We start from the raw sequence: 14,980 nt of genomic DNA, 5'->3' as shown, positions 1-14,980 counted from the left end.
TACATTACTATTATTAATATATTCCAGCAATTTATGCAATATATAATTTAGATAACTATGAATTTAATTTACATTAATGAATGATTTATGCATTATAATTAGTCGCAGCCGGGATGCATATTGAACTAAGTATATAAATGATTTGTAAGTTATCACAGGAAAATACTAAGAAATAGTAGCAAAATAATTGTAGCTACAGGTAAACCAGGACTTAGGTAGATGGAATGAATAGAACAGAATAAACAAACAGAAGTCTCTCTTGTTTGGTTTGGTTTGATCTTAACTAAGATGTCTTAGTATATAGTACATATATGTTAAATATACTTCAGCTAGAAAAAACTGTTAATTAAATATAAGTTTATCTTATAAGTAAAAAAAAAGTAAAATAAACATTAAAGTTGTTAGTATTCTAATTTCCAGTTTCCTATAGTATAAATGCAGTCTGCATTTAAAAATATTTCCTATAATACTACACTATAATTTCATACCAATATGCATATATATTTTATATTTCGAACTTAATTAAAATTCCTCAGCAATCACAACATGAAAATAAATATAGGACGCAATAGTCCATACACTAAAAAATATGCGACCGTTTCGACTTAGATTTATAACACAAAAGAAAGGTATCCACAAAGTGTCGCGTGCACATCTTTCTATCTTCACTTTCATGCGCTAGAAAGCGTATGTACATATGTTGCACAATTGACAGTTTCTCTTAGGTAAATTAAAAATAGGAATATAGGGATTATTTCGTGGACTTACTAACAAAGGGCCTTTACTTCCCTTACTTTGTTGACTTCTTCCAAAAAGGTAACAAATCAAGCTGACTCGGTAATCATTGTTTTGCTCAATCATATTCTAACCAAAGTAAAAAAAATTGCAGGTCACTTATAAACTCAAAAACTTGCCTTAAAAGATAGACCAAATTTTAGTGACAGACAGGGAGCCAAATTTATTTATCCAAATTTTCATAGAAATTGAACATGTAATTTCAGAATTTATCCATTACAAACATTGTGGCCTGATTTTATATGTTGTATGTTACAATTAATTTGCCTTATTAATATACCTTTATAAATTAACAGTATACTAAATGACAGTACATATAAGAATATTCTTGCACGATTAATATTTCATTCCACTATAATTTTATACCAACGATCAAAATTATTTAATTATATTTTTAATTTGGAGACCATCCTTAAATAAATAATAAAAAAATCATATTCTCATGCATTGCAACTATGTATTAACATAATATTTTTACTGGCTTTTATGACTAACTATATAATCATTTGATTAAAGTATAAGCAAGTTCCGAGATGCGTACCTTTATCAGTTGTTACATATCGTGCGGCCGACTCGTCTTCTGTCAAAGATACGCACTATAAATCTATCCGCATGTTGGAATAAGAAGACTGGCTGACTTTACATTTCAGAATATCTATGAGTTTATAAATATCTGAATATATTTATAACGTAAATATGCGGAATATCAATATATAATATTTTTCTTATTTTTTTAATGATTGTTATTGTAGTAATAATTGAAAAAAAAACATACCTAAACTGAGACTAAAATATAGCATTAAATTATAAAAATGAACATTACTTATCATTATAAATAATTATTAGAATTAACAAAACACAATTGTTATATGTGTGCATCTCAACAAACACCAACAATATAAATTTCTTAGTCACAAAAAAAATTCAGATAGAAATATAAATTGACATACAAGGTTTTTTGGTATGGAACAAATTTGAACTCACGACCTCTTGGCTATAAATCAGGATAGTAAACCACTAGGCCACGACGATCACAATTAATTAAATAAATAATATTATTTAGATAAAGGTAAGTTAATAGCGGTGAGCGTTGGCGTCCTCTTAATTAAACTAGATATGTAAAATAAGAGTAAGGGAATACGCAAACTTGACGCGGGAACATATGCCAACATTGTGCTAGAATGTCCGCACAAAATTATGGTATTAAACCAATAAACCATAATTTTATGTCATTTTAAATTTATGCAAAGTAAATTTATTAAAAGTAATTTTAGAGTTTAAAAAATATAAAGTAAATAAAGTATTATTATACTTTTTATTTACCTATCCAAATAGCCAGTAATCTATGTTATCATCTCTTTAATATAAACAATAATATAATAGTATAACATCTCTTTAATATTAAACAATTTATTGCATTAAAACAAAGTAATAAATTAATATTTATTGTATTACCTATAATTTAATATATTTCTTTTCTTTCAAAGCTCTATTACATTTAATTAAGAGACTAGATTCATCATGACACGCTTATATACCTCCCGAATGTTGTTAATCAGGAAATAACTAAAATAAAACATACACAATAACAAAGATATTTCACAATCGAGGTAATGAATTTGTGGTCTGTTTTTCTCAATTATTTACAATAAATTTTTAATATCACACGTTTTATGACAACGAACAAACAGGAATTGATATTACTGTTAACGCCATTGTGAAAATATTTATTGGTATATAAATTTAATTGTTATTTACATGATACTCTTGATATGTAACTAATATTAACACCCAGTCGCATTTCCTGTCAGCATTTATTCGAAAACCTTTTATTTTATATATCGCTATAAATACATTGTAATAAATAACCTTTTATATGTATACCGTAAACCGCCATCTAGTTGCAAACTATGAAAACTTATAGTTTCAATAGATATATGAAACATAGATTTAAAAATATATTCTGAGTAGATATGTATGTAATATACCAACACAAATAGTCATGATTAATAATAAAAACGTTTATATTCTACAGGCATAGAATCTGGGACTATGTTGTCTCTATGTGTTGTCTTCATGTTCTCTAAGCCAATGTATATGCTATACCTAATATTGGTTAAAGGCCTAATAGAATACTAGTAGCCATCTCTTGTTAATATCATGTGTTCCTACATAACAGACTATATAATATCACTAACAAGATAATACAATATATCATTTCTGCAAGGGGTAGGGAATTGTTAGTAACGTGGACTAAAAACTTAATTGTTATATAGCAATGCACCATGTCAGGTTTACCTCCAGGCGATTTCCCCTGGAAACCATCGTAGTATATTGACATTTGCCAAGATGGGCTGACTGACCTGATTTCATGCTCATTTTATCATCCTCTCCTGGAGCTCCGTCACGTAAACCATTAACAAAGGCGGAGAGCACCATCCCTTTATTAGCCTTAAAAACACATTTCTACATGACCGTCCTTATAAAACGTTAAGCGATTTTTTACAACGTTAGTGATAGCAGTGGAACTAATTTGCTTTTAATTTCAGAAAATAACATTGGAATATATTATTAGCTGATCCATTTTCAATATATCTGGAATCTTATTTATGTAATATCATTATTCAGACATAATCCTAGCAATTGCAAATACAAAGTGCCAGTAATCATCCGCAATGCAGTCTTAATCAAGATAAAGATTGAGTGATATGTGGATGTATAAACGGCGGGCGAGCCTGAGGCATTTATCAAGATCGAAGGGCTGCTTGCATAAACGCATTTAGATAATAGATAAATCTTTATTCACACGCACTTGGTTTAGAAGCATGGATTAAATGTGAAGCATTGTATCTTTCACTATTATGAATCACTATTTTACCTAATTTAAAAAATCTATACAGATAATATATCTAGTTGTGCCCACTGTTTCATCTGCGTAAAATTTTTAGTATATATGTTGTTACGATGTATAAACTATATTATTGTAAAGTATTTTTAAAATTTATTCTGTAGTTTTTGCGTGAAAAAGTAAAAAACATTAATCATTCAGTTCATCCATAACATTAGTTAATTAATAATATTAGTAAAATTATAAATATAGATGTTAGAAATTTATATCAAATCTTTGACATTTCTATACTATAATAAGACGATTTACGACGAATCTAAGATTATTTTTTATTTGTGAAGCGTTATTTTTAAATAGAATATGTTTTTTAAATGGTATAATTTTCATAAATGTTAATATTCAAGTTAAAGGTCTGAGTTTCCTGAAACTCTATCAAGTGTAATAATTATAAAATACAATATTAACTAAAAACTCATAAAATTCATATTTGTAAATAAGCTACTATTTACAATATCATACTTTTATAATAAAAGCTGACTCATCAAAAATTTAATAACTGACAAATATAGTGTCATATGATATTTAATACCTCTATTTTTCTACAAATCACGTATGGATGTATCTAAAAAGGACACAACAACGTACCTACAACTTCGTAAAACAGCAAGCAAAGGTAAGAAGTTATCGTTAATTTTATTGCTCATATTGTAGAACAAGCATATCCTTTTAGGATTCCTTTACATCCCGGCTAAAACTAGAACCCACGTATGTATATGTGAGTACTTGTTTCCATCGTCTGAGCCTATATAAGCTAGCCTTTGCAACTATCCCTGACATTGCCCTGCAGTACTGTCCTCGTACATTCACCGGTAAAGGATCATCGACAATGTACAAGATCAAGTTTATCATCCTGACAACTTTGGTAGTCGCTCTCTGTGGACGTGCCGATGGTTCCACATCAGAAACAAACCGACAGAAGAGGTTTTTATGTGAGTAACTTTATATTATTGTATAAAAAATATTCATTTGCAGGATAACTATAGGAAACTAAAATGTGAAATTTATAAAATTTATTTTACTTTTCTTATCCTTTAGTGCCCATATAATTGATTTTTTTTATCGATAAATTCAGTAAAATATGTAAGAATAATCTGTTATAAAATTATGAAAAAATATTATTTATTTAATAATTTAATAGCAAATATAATCGTAATTCGCTATATTTGGTAAAAACAGCATTGTTTAAAACAAAAATTAAATATTATTATATTATTTAGATTATTTGTCTTTTGCTCCAATTATTATATTATCACATATATAATGTTGCAAACAAGACGTAATACGCTGTGTAGCCATAAGAAGCCATTTTAGGAAAAACTGTAGTAAAACATTATTTTTATTATTACTAATTACTAATAATGTAATATTTAATTAATAACCATAATACAATAAAATTTAAGACAGAAAATAATCTCTATGAATATCTTTTAGTCTTTTTGAGAATATGCTAATGTACTTTTAAGTCTTCACAAAGTCCACACAGATATAATTGGACAGAAATATTGAATCCAAACAAAATTTTAATTAATAAATACTGTATTGATTGCAATTTTTCTGTGCTTTTGCATTTTTTTTATGTCATTAATCTCTTGGCATTAATTACTGCAATTAAAAAATTTCCTACCATTAAATAATAATGTTAATATTCTTTGTAATATCTATAAATAAATATATATACTTAATATGTATTTAATAATATATGGGTATGTTGTCGAATATTTTCTCTTTTTCAATCATTTATGTTCACAATCACATTATTCCTCGCTCGCACTTCGCAAAAAACTACTTGAATGTAATAAAAAACTAGTGAAATTTTATAAATTAATTAATTTATAAATCATAATTGTTATTTTCTTATAATCAATCGTTTTTTGAAATACACTGTGTCTCCATAAATTACCCATATTTTAGTAACACGCATGAGTTTCATTTTGAATATGATTTAATTTGTGGAAATTATTGTAAAAATAATTATTACCTTAAAGAAAAATTTCTTTTTCAATACTATTAACAAAATAAATCATTAAATCGTCCATCCTAAACTTCTCATTTCGACGGTAGATCTAGCTAAATCCTCATTACGCCCATATGTACTTACCCATTTAAGTTTAACATCAATTTACTATTTATGCAACTGTAGAACCTGTTACATACAGCAACATCATCTCGTAACGACTCCGATGTAATTACTAAAACTCGAATTATACGACTAAGTACAGACAGTGGTGTAGTTTTTACTTAATGTAGGCGACCGTGCTAACCAATATACAAATAAGTATGTAATTACTGGATCAATATAAGAATCAATAAGAATTAGACGTTAGACGTATGTATTTTAAATATGTTTAAAAAAGATTTTTAGTATGGGCTAAATTGCTAAAATACTATAATATAATATGATAATAAATTTTAATCTTATAATTAGACATTAATAATAATTTACATATTTATAAACCACTAACTTAATTATAGGTTATAATTAAGTTTAGTGGATTATAAATATAATGTACTTTTAATTAATTGCTTAAATTAATTTGTCAATTACTTTACATAACATATGAAAAAATTATTTTATTTTTGATATATGAACATGCATTTGTGTGTCTGTAAGCGATAACGGTAGATTCTGTAGGTGGGACACCAGTGGAAAGTAATGAAATCAGGTCTGTCATGAATCATGATGATCAGGAATTAAACACAATAGTTTGGTTTCTAAGGGGGACTTCGTGGAGGTTAACTGAACTAAACATGACATTGCTCGTTCAAAATACTAACAACGCCCTCTCCCCACACGTATTGTAGCAGACAATATGCATGTGTCAATGAAGTATATTGTGAACGAACCGTCTAATCAGTTTACTAAAATCTTGCAAACTTCATGCAAGGATTTTTATGACCATAATAAATTAAAGCAATCAATATAATTCCATTAATTGGTTTATCTTTAAACATCTATTTTATAAATGAATCCAACTATTGATTCAAAGATATTCTCTTAACTGAACATATTTATATATAGACATACATATTTATATATAGAAAAGATCCCCAGAACAACACAAAAAAGTAGTCATAAATACTGACATTTATATTGTTCGGGATTGAATCTACGACTTTGTGAACAAATCTTAACCTCTATAAAATCGAGATTCAACTAAACAATATTTTTAAAAAGTTCCCTCAGTAACAGAATGTTACACATTCTAGCTAGCGCAATGAGATAATTGTAAACCATTACTCCTAAGAATATCCCTCAATTCTTGTCCGTGACGGATCTAGGTATCGAACTCTGAAAAACGGAGAATACCTGACTGTAACCCAAACTCCTCAATAAAAAAATAATAGCGCAATAAATGACAGAATCTTATAAGAACATTATGCTTGCAAATATACGTAATATAAATCACGCCAATGTGTTTTTGTTTTGTTTGCGCGAGCGACAAATGGTGACTGGTTGAAATTGGTTGTATTCAACTGTCAATGTTTCTTCATGTTAAAACGATAGATTATTAACGAATTAAAAAAAATGCCATTGTATAAGTGCTTTGTTTTATTTTTGTAGCTTGATTTTAGTTAGTAGCGTCTATCGTCGTTTTGTATTCCTTTGTTTTTCTACTTCTAATATCTATGTATTACTAGTTTCCTTGATTTTTAATAACTTTTTTTTATCACTGGTCGCGTCTCATCAGTAATTATTTAAAAATAAGTTTGTATATGTAAAAGTTTGATAGCAAACCACCTGTGCTACATTTATAATCAAGTGAACTATGACACAGCAATATTCTTACTACTTTGTAGTTGCTTTTATGATTTTACATATACATACTTATAATTTTTATGGTACTTTAATTTGTGTGAAGAAAGAAAATGTTCTTGTCATTTGCAATATCGATCGGCGTCCTGTTAATCAAATGAAGCGGTCTATATTATATTATATGTAGTAAATAACAATATGTTTAAATAAAACTTTTATATTAACATTGATATATCTACATAAATTAAACCCTAATTTTTATTTTAATACAGATTATCGGTGATGTGATGGTAAGTTGTTATGATAATCATTTCAGGTCATTTTTCATTCCAATTATATAAAAATAAAAATAATTTGCGTTTTAAGTCATTTTTATTGGATAATGTGTAATCAAATGTTTTCCAGATGTATAATAATTGACTTAATTGGATCAAGACCATAATTATAGTGCGTTTAGCGGTTGTGGTTGGTGTAACAGTCAAATGAAATTATGCCTTAAGACAATGTTTAGTTTGATCAGAAATTGAAGTTTAAAGGTGCGTGCCATGCACCACAATCAGGGCACCGATCATGCTATTTTCAAATTAAAAACTTGTTCAGATTATACAAATGTCCCTTAATCCAAATGTTCTAATACTTGTGATAACACCGCCGCAATGCAATACAACCTCTTATTAGTTGGTCATTAATGTTGTAATAATGTATTTACTTCATCAAAATTTATTAATTTGCATACAAATGAATATATAAACAAATTTTAATGAATCATTATCCAAAGTGTCTTGCTTCCTTATCCTGTAATTTCACTGCCTTATCTCAGCCTCAGAACCGGATGAAAGAGATAAAAGTTGTTTACTTCTGCAGAAATAACTAATATACAGATGCCCACTCACTCAAATTCTGCCATTTAATGCTGCTATATTTCATAGCTGTCTATAATGCGACTGCTCTCAAAATGGCATCCTCATGAATAAATATTCTAGTGGCATTTATGCACTGCACTGATCCTTTAGCAACTATTAATCATTGCAACCGGTATGTGCCCTGTAACGAATTTCGTTTGTCATTTCTCATACCCGTCCGGCAGAATAGTACCTAATGTGCTTTATTACTACCACATCCTTATAAGGAACAGAGTTGATATGTTATGATAGAGAGGTTATTGATATACACAAACTATTATCAAAATAATTTTAACTTATTATGAGTTAAAATAGTCTATAAATTTTTAATAACAATTTAATTATGATTAATAATAATATAATAATAATAATAATCTCAGGACAATTCACACAGCACCATCTAGACCCAAGTTAAGCTTGTGTTATGGGTACTAGATGACTGATACATATATAAAGATATATATTTTTTTAAATAAATACATATTATAAATAGGAAACACCCAGACCGACACAAACAATCAGACTCATGAACGTTTGTGCCGTGCGAGGAATTGAACCTGCGACCATCGGTCGTAAAACGGTGGTCCTAGATGATTATTACTTATTATAAATTTATAAGATTATTATAAGACATCCTATTGGGCCTTCACTATAAAAAAAAGGTTGGAAATATAATGTTATACAAATATATTTATCTACTATCTAAGTTAGACTGATATCTATAAATTCTAATATTAAGTATATTAACTATAAATAAACCTTTCTTTTCAGTTTACGACGAAGATGGACACTTGGTGAATGCTTATGGAAATTCCTTATTGCGAAATCTCTTTCTCAACGCTGGAAACTTCCCTTTCTTCAGTGCACTTTTCAACCCCTTCTTTAATTACCTTCGGGTAAGTGAGATACTCAACAATAATATAATTAATTAAACCCAAACAATTCTGGAAATAATATAGATTTACCTTGTTTTTACAATTATTCCCAATAGATACAATTTCAAATGATAACATTAAATTCTGGGTTTCGGTTTAAATGTTCTTAAAAAACAGTGTAGTAACTGAAATCTGTATTACTAAATTCTGTTGAATTTTACCTTATGAAAGATATAACGATGACATATTGTTTATTGTACTTAAAATTCACGTATATAGGCGACGAGTATTTACGAATTTACATCAGGTAGATATGTTGTTGGTATACCGATTATAGAAAGAAGTATTTATTTTATTTATTTATTTTTATATTACACGTTCATCTCATAAATAAAAACTCTTAACTACGAATTTAATTGCCATCAGTTAAAAACTGAAGAGAAACTGTTCTCTAACTTTTTTATAAGGCTTAATTTTTCCAACGTACATTACAGCCATTAAATATTGGAGGTGTCCCAGCATGTTACATGATCCCCGTATCGGACAGAGTGATTCAAAACATAAACAAGAATCCCGCAAACCAGAACAAACTGATCATATCCCGAAATGAACCTATCATTGAGCCCAACGCATTCTGTGCTGGGAAGAGAGGTTCGTTCTCGTCTCCCAAGTCTTGTCGATCATTCTTGGACTGCTGGGACGGATGGGCTTTCCAGCAGGAGTGCCCTGAAGGTTTATTGTTCTCTAACGCTGGTTTATGTGACTACGCTGACAACGTGGATTGTAAAAATAGAATGATTCCATGTATGTTAATTCACTATTACTCTACTACTATTATACTCGTGATATGTATAGTGATAACTACACATACTTTCCCCATAAGAATAAACACTGTTTTAAAGTTTTTTACGAGTTTAAAGTTGTACACATAATAATAACGCTAGATAATTCGGCCCTATTACAAGTGACCAGGTCACAGGTCGACTAGAGATAGTAAATCTGTCTACTAACTTTCTTAGATTTTTTCTGAGTACACCTTGACCACTACTTCCGGAAAATACTTGATAGTCACGACAAAACATACTCTTCTATAAGTTCTAGTTTTTATCATATCTTGCCTTACCCTTGTTGTTAAGACCTACCTAACGCTATTGAAACTATCATCCGTATTGAAATTATGATATATTTAATTACAATGCCATTTAAATAATATAATCATGTAAAATATCCCATTAATGTGATGTGTACTACTACTGTAAGAATATCTGTCATAAAATGATTATTTAATAATTTTACTATTATTTTTTTTAAACAAATTCGAATACACAAAATGTTTTAAAATTATTTATGTCGTAAATTCCTATTTATTAAATACTTCACAATTTTAACTTAATTTTTCTATGTACATAGAATGTACTTTAAAGATGGCATGATCTACTATTCTTTCCAATGTGGAGGAATATTCTTTCTTCTTATTGTGATGCATATGGTGCATTTGTAAATTTAGATTGTTCTCTATACATTGTACACATTACCTAAATGATATTATGTCATTTATGTGTATAATCATCTTCCCCATAGCGCACACTAAACACATTCAAACAACGCTAAATGATATTATGCAAATGACATGTGTGATCATAGTGATGTCGACAGATGAAAATGTCAAGTGGATATTATGTAATGGCATCAGTTTGTAGTTACACAACTGCACAGTTTGTAACCTTTATAATTTATTCGTCATGTTCCAGTATGTAAAACATCCGCCTGTATTTCGGATTATCTATAAACTAAAATATATGTTAATCTGTTTTCATACTTCAGACTTCATAAGAGATTCTCAATTTAAGAATTTTATTGTGACATCTAAAATACTTAACAGTTTTATATTACTTTGTTTATTACATTAACTAATGAAATGGACTTCCGCAAAATAATACTAACTCAATAAAATACGTCTTGAATAATTCTGCACCGATTTCGAGATACATATACGTATGTATATGTGCATAAACATATACTACCTAAATCTACAATACTATTCACAACAGAAATCGTTTTTTTTACATAATCACATATTGTATTTATCATATTTATACCTTTTTCATTTCACATAGTTATTCAGTCATTGTTTTATTAAGTTTGCTTAACGCATAGTGCGTCAAAAGTACAATATGCATAAAAATATTTTTTAATATTTTTTACGCTTTTATTTTTAGCATCAGTACAAACTTCGTGCAATCGGGATTTCCAGTCTTACAGGAATCAATACAACTGTAATGAGTTTTTCGTGTGTGTTAGTAGGCAGCCGATTAAGTTCAAGTGTCCTGCGAACCTCGCCTATAATGAAGTAAGTAATAACTAAGTATAATATTTAAGTACATAATGTACAATTACAAAGTACAATTATTAATATCGATATTACTAGTCGATGGAGTAGTGACAATACGGGGATTCGATACATATTCATATAATACATTAAATCATTAAATCCCATAAAAATTATATTCTATTTTACAGTCAATATTTTTATTATCTCTTAGTTTTTTCTGTACATTAAAATAATCATCATCAGTGCGAGACTGAAGGACAAGAAAAACATTAGGCAGTATTGTCTTTAGAAATTAATATTGGCGATGGTATTCTACGGATTGAGGAATTAAAGTTGCCACTTGTTATATTTCTTAATCGCCCATTCAGGAATACCAAACAATTCATATGACTAACTGACCTCGAGTACAACGAGATAACCCTGTTTAACCATCCGCATTCTCCTTCCAATTATTTATGTGATAAATGAGAAAAAAATGTTTAAAATACAGGATAACTGTACTACTTACTGAATATTGTCTGTTGAAACGTTGATGAGAACTTAAAAATGTAGTAAGAATTATGTCTAGTTGGTAAATAAGTAAGAATACTTATTTGCCAACTAGGCATATCAAAATTATTAAACATAAGTTTCCTTCGAAATAACAAACAAACCTGAAATGTCGACCGGATGTTGCCTTGAATTAGTAAAACCTTAAATAAAGCATTTATTTTTTATTTACAACATATAGTTTCAATCATTGGCTAACGAAAATTATAATTTATTGGGTATCGAATCTGTCATATTTTTTCTTTAAGATGATAATAGAATAGTGCATCATTTGTGTATCCGTGGTAATGATATATGCTGTTAGGGTACCAGTGTAAGGATAATAAGACGAGTCTGATGTCGGGTCAGTTAGCCCATCGGTTTTTAGTACGTTATATTAGCTATGTTAGCATCATAGTTTTCATTAGAGACCGTTTGATATGGTCACTCCCTCATTATTATTATTAAAACATTAAAAGGAGGAATTTTTGTTCTTAACGGGTATAAATAAAACAAATATTTACCCGATTGTTATCATTCCTTCTAAAATAAAGCTACATTATCAGCATTAAAAAAAAAATATTTTTTATTGAATAAATATGTGATCTTTATCATATTTGCATTCCGATTCGCTCAGGTTTCGAGCGGATTTTTTATAGATAATAATTAATTTGTCTTAGTGGCAATGTTTTTGTAATATTTTGCTGTTGAAATATGTTCCCACTTTTTCTTACCAATCAACTACGTCATTTATTTATTAATACTAACTTATACTAAAAATAAATACAATAAAACTAGTTTGTTAACAGGTATTTTTTGAAGAGAATCAAGTTTAGTGGACATGTTTTCCTTAATTTTAACCTTGTATGTAATATTGATTCTCACTTTAACAATCAATAAATTCTCCTAATTGCGTTCAAAGTTTTGCAATTTCTTTATCTGTTAATAATCGTTAATTGATACTAAAGTGATTTGGTTTAAAGATTGCGTTATGATATTGAAATTGTTATGTATATACATGACAGCTTAGTTCATTAGGGTCTTTCCATGAAAATATTATGGACTCGTATTTTGTGACATGCTTTTACATAAAAGTAATTTCTTCCCATCAGCTTGGTTATTAACTCACCTTTCTAGACATATATTGTACAATCATGGTATAAAATTCGCTAAGTTCCTGCCCGATTACTTTGCAAGCTGTTCCAGTTTTAAGAATTAAATTTAGCGAGTTATAACAACATCGTCCTCAAGAATAGCAACATATAAGTGGTGCCTGGTTCATAATGCTGCTTCATATATTTACTCGACGATTGCTCACCATTAGTATTTTTAGTTTATTGCATATCTGTGTATTATTATTTTTTAAACGGATGATAATGGAATGTTGTACGCACCTGCTGTATTGGTGCTGGCGTGCTAACAATAAATGAAAATGATGAGTTAGGCCAGTTAGTTCGAATTCACCAAGAATTAACCACGATAGTATATAGCAATTGAGCCACAAGTCCTCATTAGCCCATCCCCTTCTCCCAAGTATTTGATTCACTACAGTACTAAGTTATCATTATAATATTTTTTCAAATATGTCTCGCTATATGATACTAATCAAGACAAATAACAAACTTATATCAATGAGGTACCTAAGTGTTATAAGTATAGTAACTGTTATTTGATGTATATAATTTCAGAGACTTGGAGTATGTGACTATGCAGACAATGTTAACTGCCGAATATACCAGGCTGATCTGCCAGTAGAACTGCCGGTAGATGCCACGCCGCCCGCCCTACCAGTCTCGCCAACAGTGCCTTCTAGCAACGTTGATCCAACAGTACCTGCTTTGCCTACGTTGGCGCCTAGCAAAGAAGTCGGGAACACGTTCATCATCAGGAATTCGATATTCAACAGTGAAAGTAAGTAGCAAACAAAATCAATAATAATAATAATCCAGGACAACTCACACAGTGCCATCTAGTCTCAAGTTAAGCAGATTTTACTTGGATACTAGACAACTGACGCGACTGTAGTATAGCTAGAAAATAGTCCAGACCAATACAAACAATCATATTTGTGAATACAAATGTTTTCACTGTGCGAGGGTTAGAACCCGCAATCATCGGAAGTAAAGCGGTATGCTAAACTGTTATCAAGATTATAGGGTTAGCAATTCAATAGTACTGACCAATTATGGTCTCAGATATATGTATGTTTATATAGATTTAAATACGTTGAAAACTGTTGAAACCAACAAAACTAACTGAGAAGAACTTTCAAACAGTTATTAGATACGTATAAATATTTTATTGCAAATACATATATAATACCGATACAGACAATACCATAACAATTTATTTGTTAATGAGTATAAATAATTGTATTATATTTATATTCATTAACAAATAAATTAAATTGTTGTGGTTCCTAATAATACGGGAAACAAACATTGCAAGCAAGCTAGTGTGCTAAATATTGTTAACTTGCTTTATAAAGTTAGGTAATTTACTTAAATGTTATATTTGGTTATATAATATGTTTCTCCACATTAAAATAGTAGCTATTTATAATTTATTCAAATTTTAGTGTTGATAGAACTAAGATATCTTATTAAAATTTCAGGCTTGATAGCTGGCCACGAAGCGTCATCTCGTGAAGATGCCATCCGTCAGCTGCTGTCTTTATTCACCAAAACTGAGTGATTACGTCGTGCCAATAGCACCTAGACAATCAAAACTGAATAACATACTCTGTACTGACACTATACTTTCAAATAATTATAATTTATATTGTAATTTATGTTAAGAAATAAAAGACTTTTTAAAATTAGTTTTTTCTTTATCTTTATGTTTCACGTCGAGTTCACTATAATGGAATGAAAATGTAGCTCTAAC

General features: G+C 29.1%; 1 protein-coding gene across 1 annotated transcript; it reads left to right on the top strand.

The window, feature by feature from the left end:
- Positions 1-4,464: 4,464 nt before the first annotated feature.
- On the top strand, positions 4,465-14,915 carry LOC131848357 (uncharacterized). The gene is made up of 6 exons (XM_059198178.1): positions 4,465-4,632; positions 9,131-9,255; positions 9,729-10,038; positions 11,454-11,584; positions 13,783-14,005; positions 14,709-14,915. The coding sequence occupies exons 1-6, from the start codon at positions 4,530-4,532 to the stop codon at positions 14,786-14,788; spliced, it is 972 nt and encodes a 323-aa protein (XP_059054161.1). The 5' UTR covers positions 4,465-4,529; the 3' UTR covers positions 14,789-14,915.
- Positions 14,916-14,980: the final 65 nt, after the last annotated feature.

Source organism: Achroia grisella, unplaced genomic scaffold (genome assembly GCF_030625045.1).
Source record: "Achroia grisella isolate CSIRO2021 unplaced genomic scaffold, CSIRO_AGI_Agris_v1 utg551, whole genome shotgun sequence".
NCBI classification, from domain to species: domain Eukaryota; kingdom Metazoa; phylum Arthropoda; class Insecta; order Lepidoptera; family Pyralidae; genus Achroia; species Achroia grisella.
This window is presented reverse-complemented; position numbering and strand designations above follow the sequence as displayed.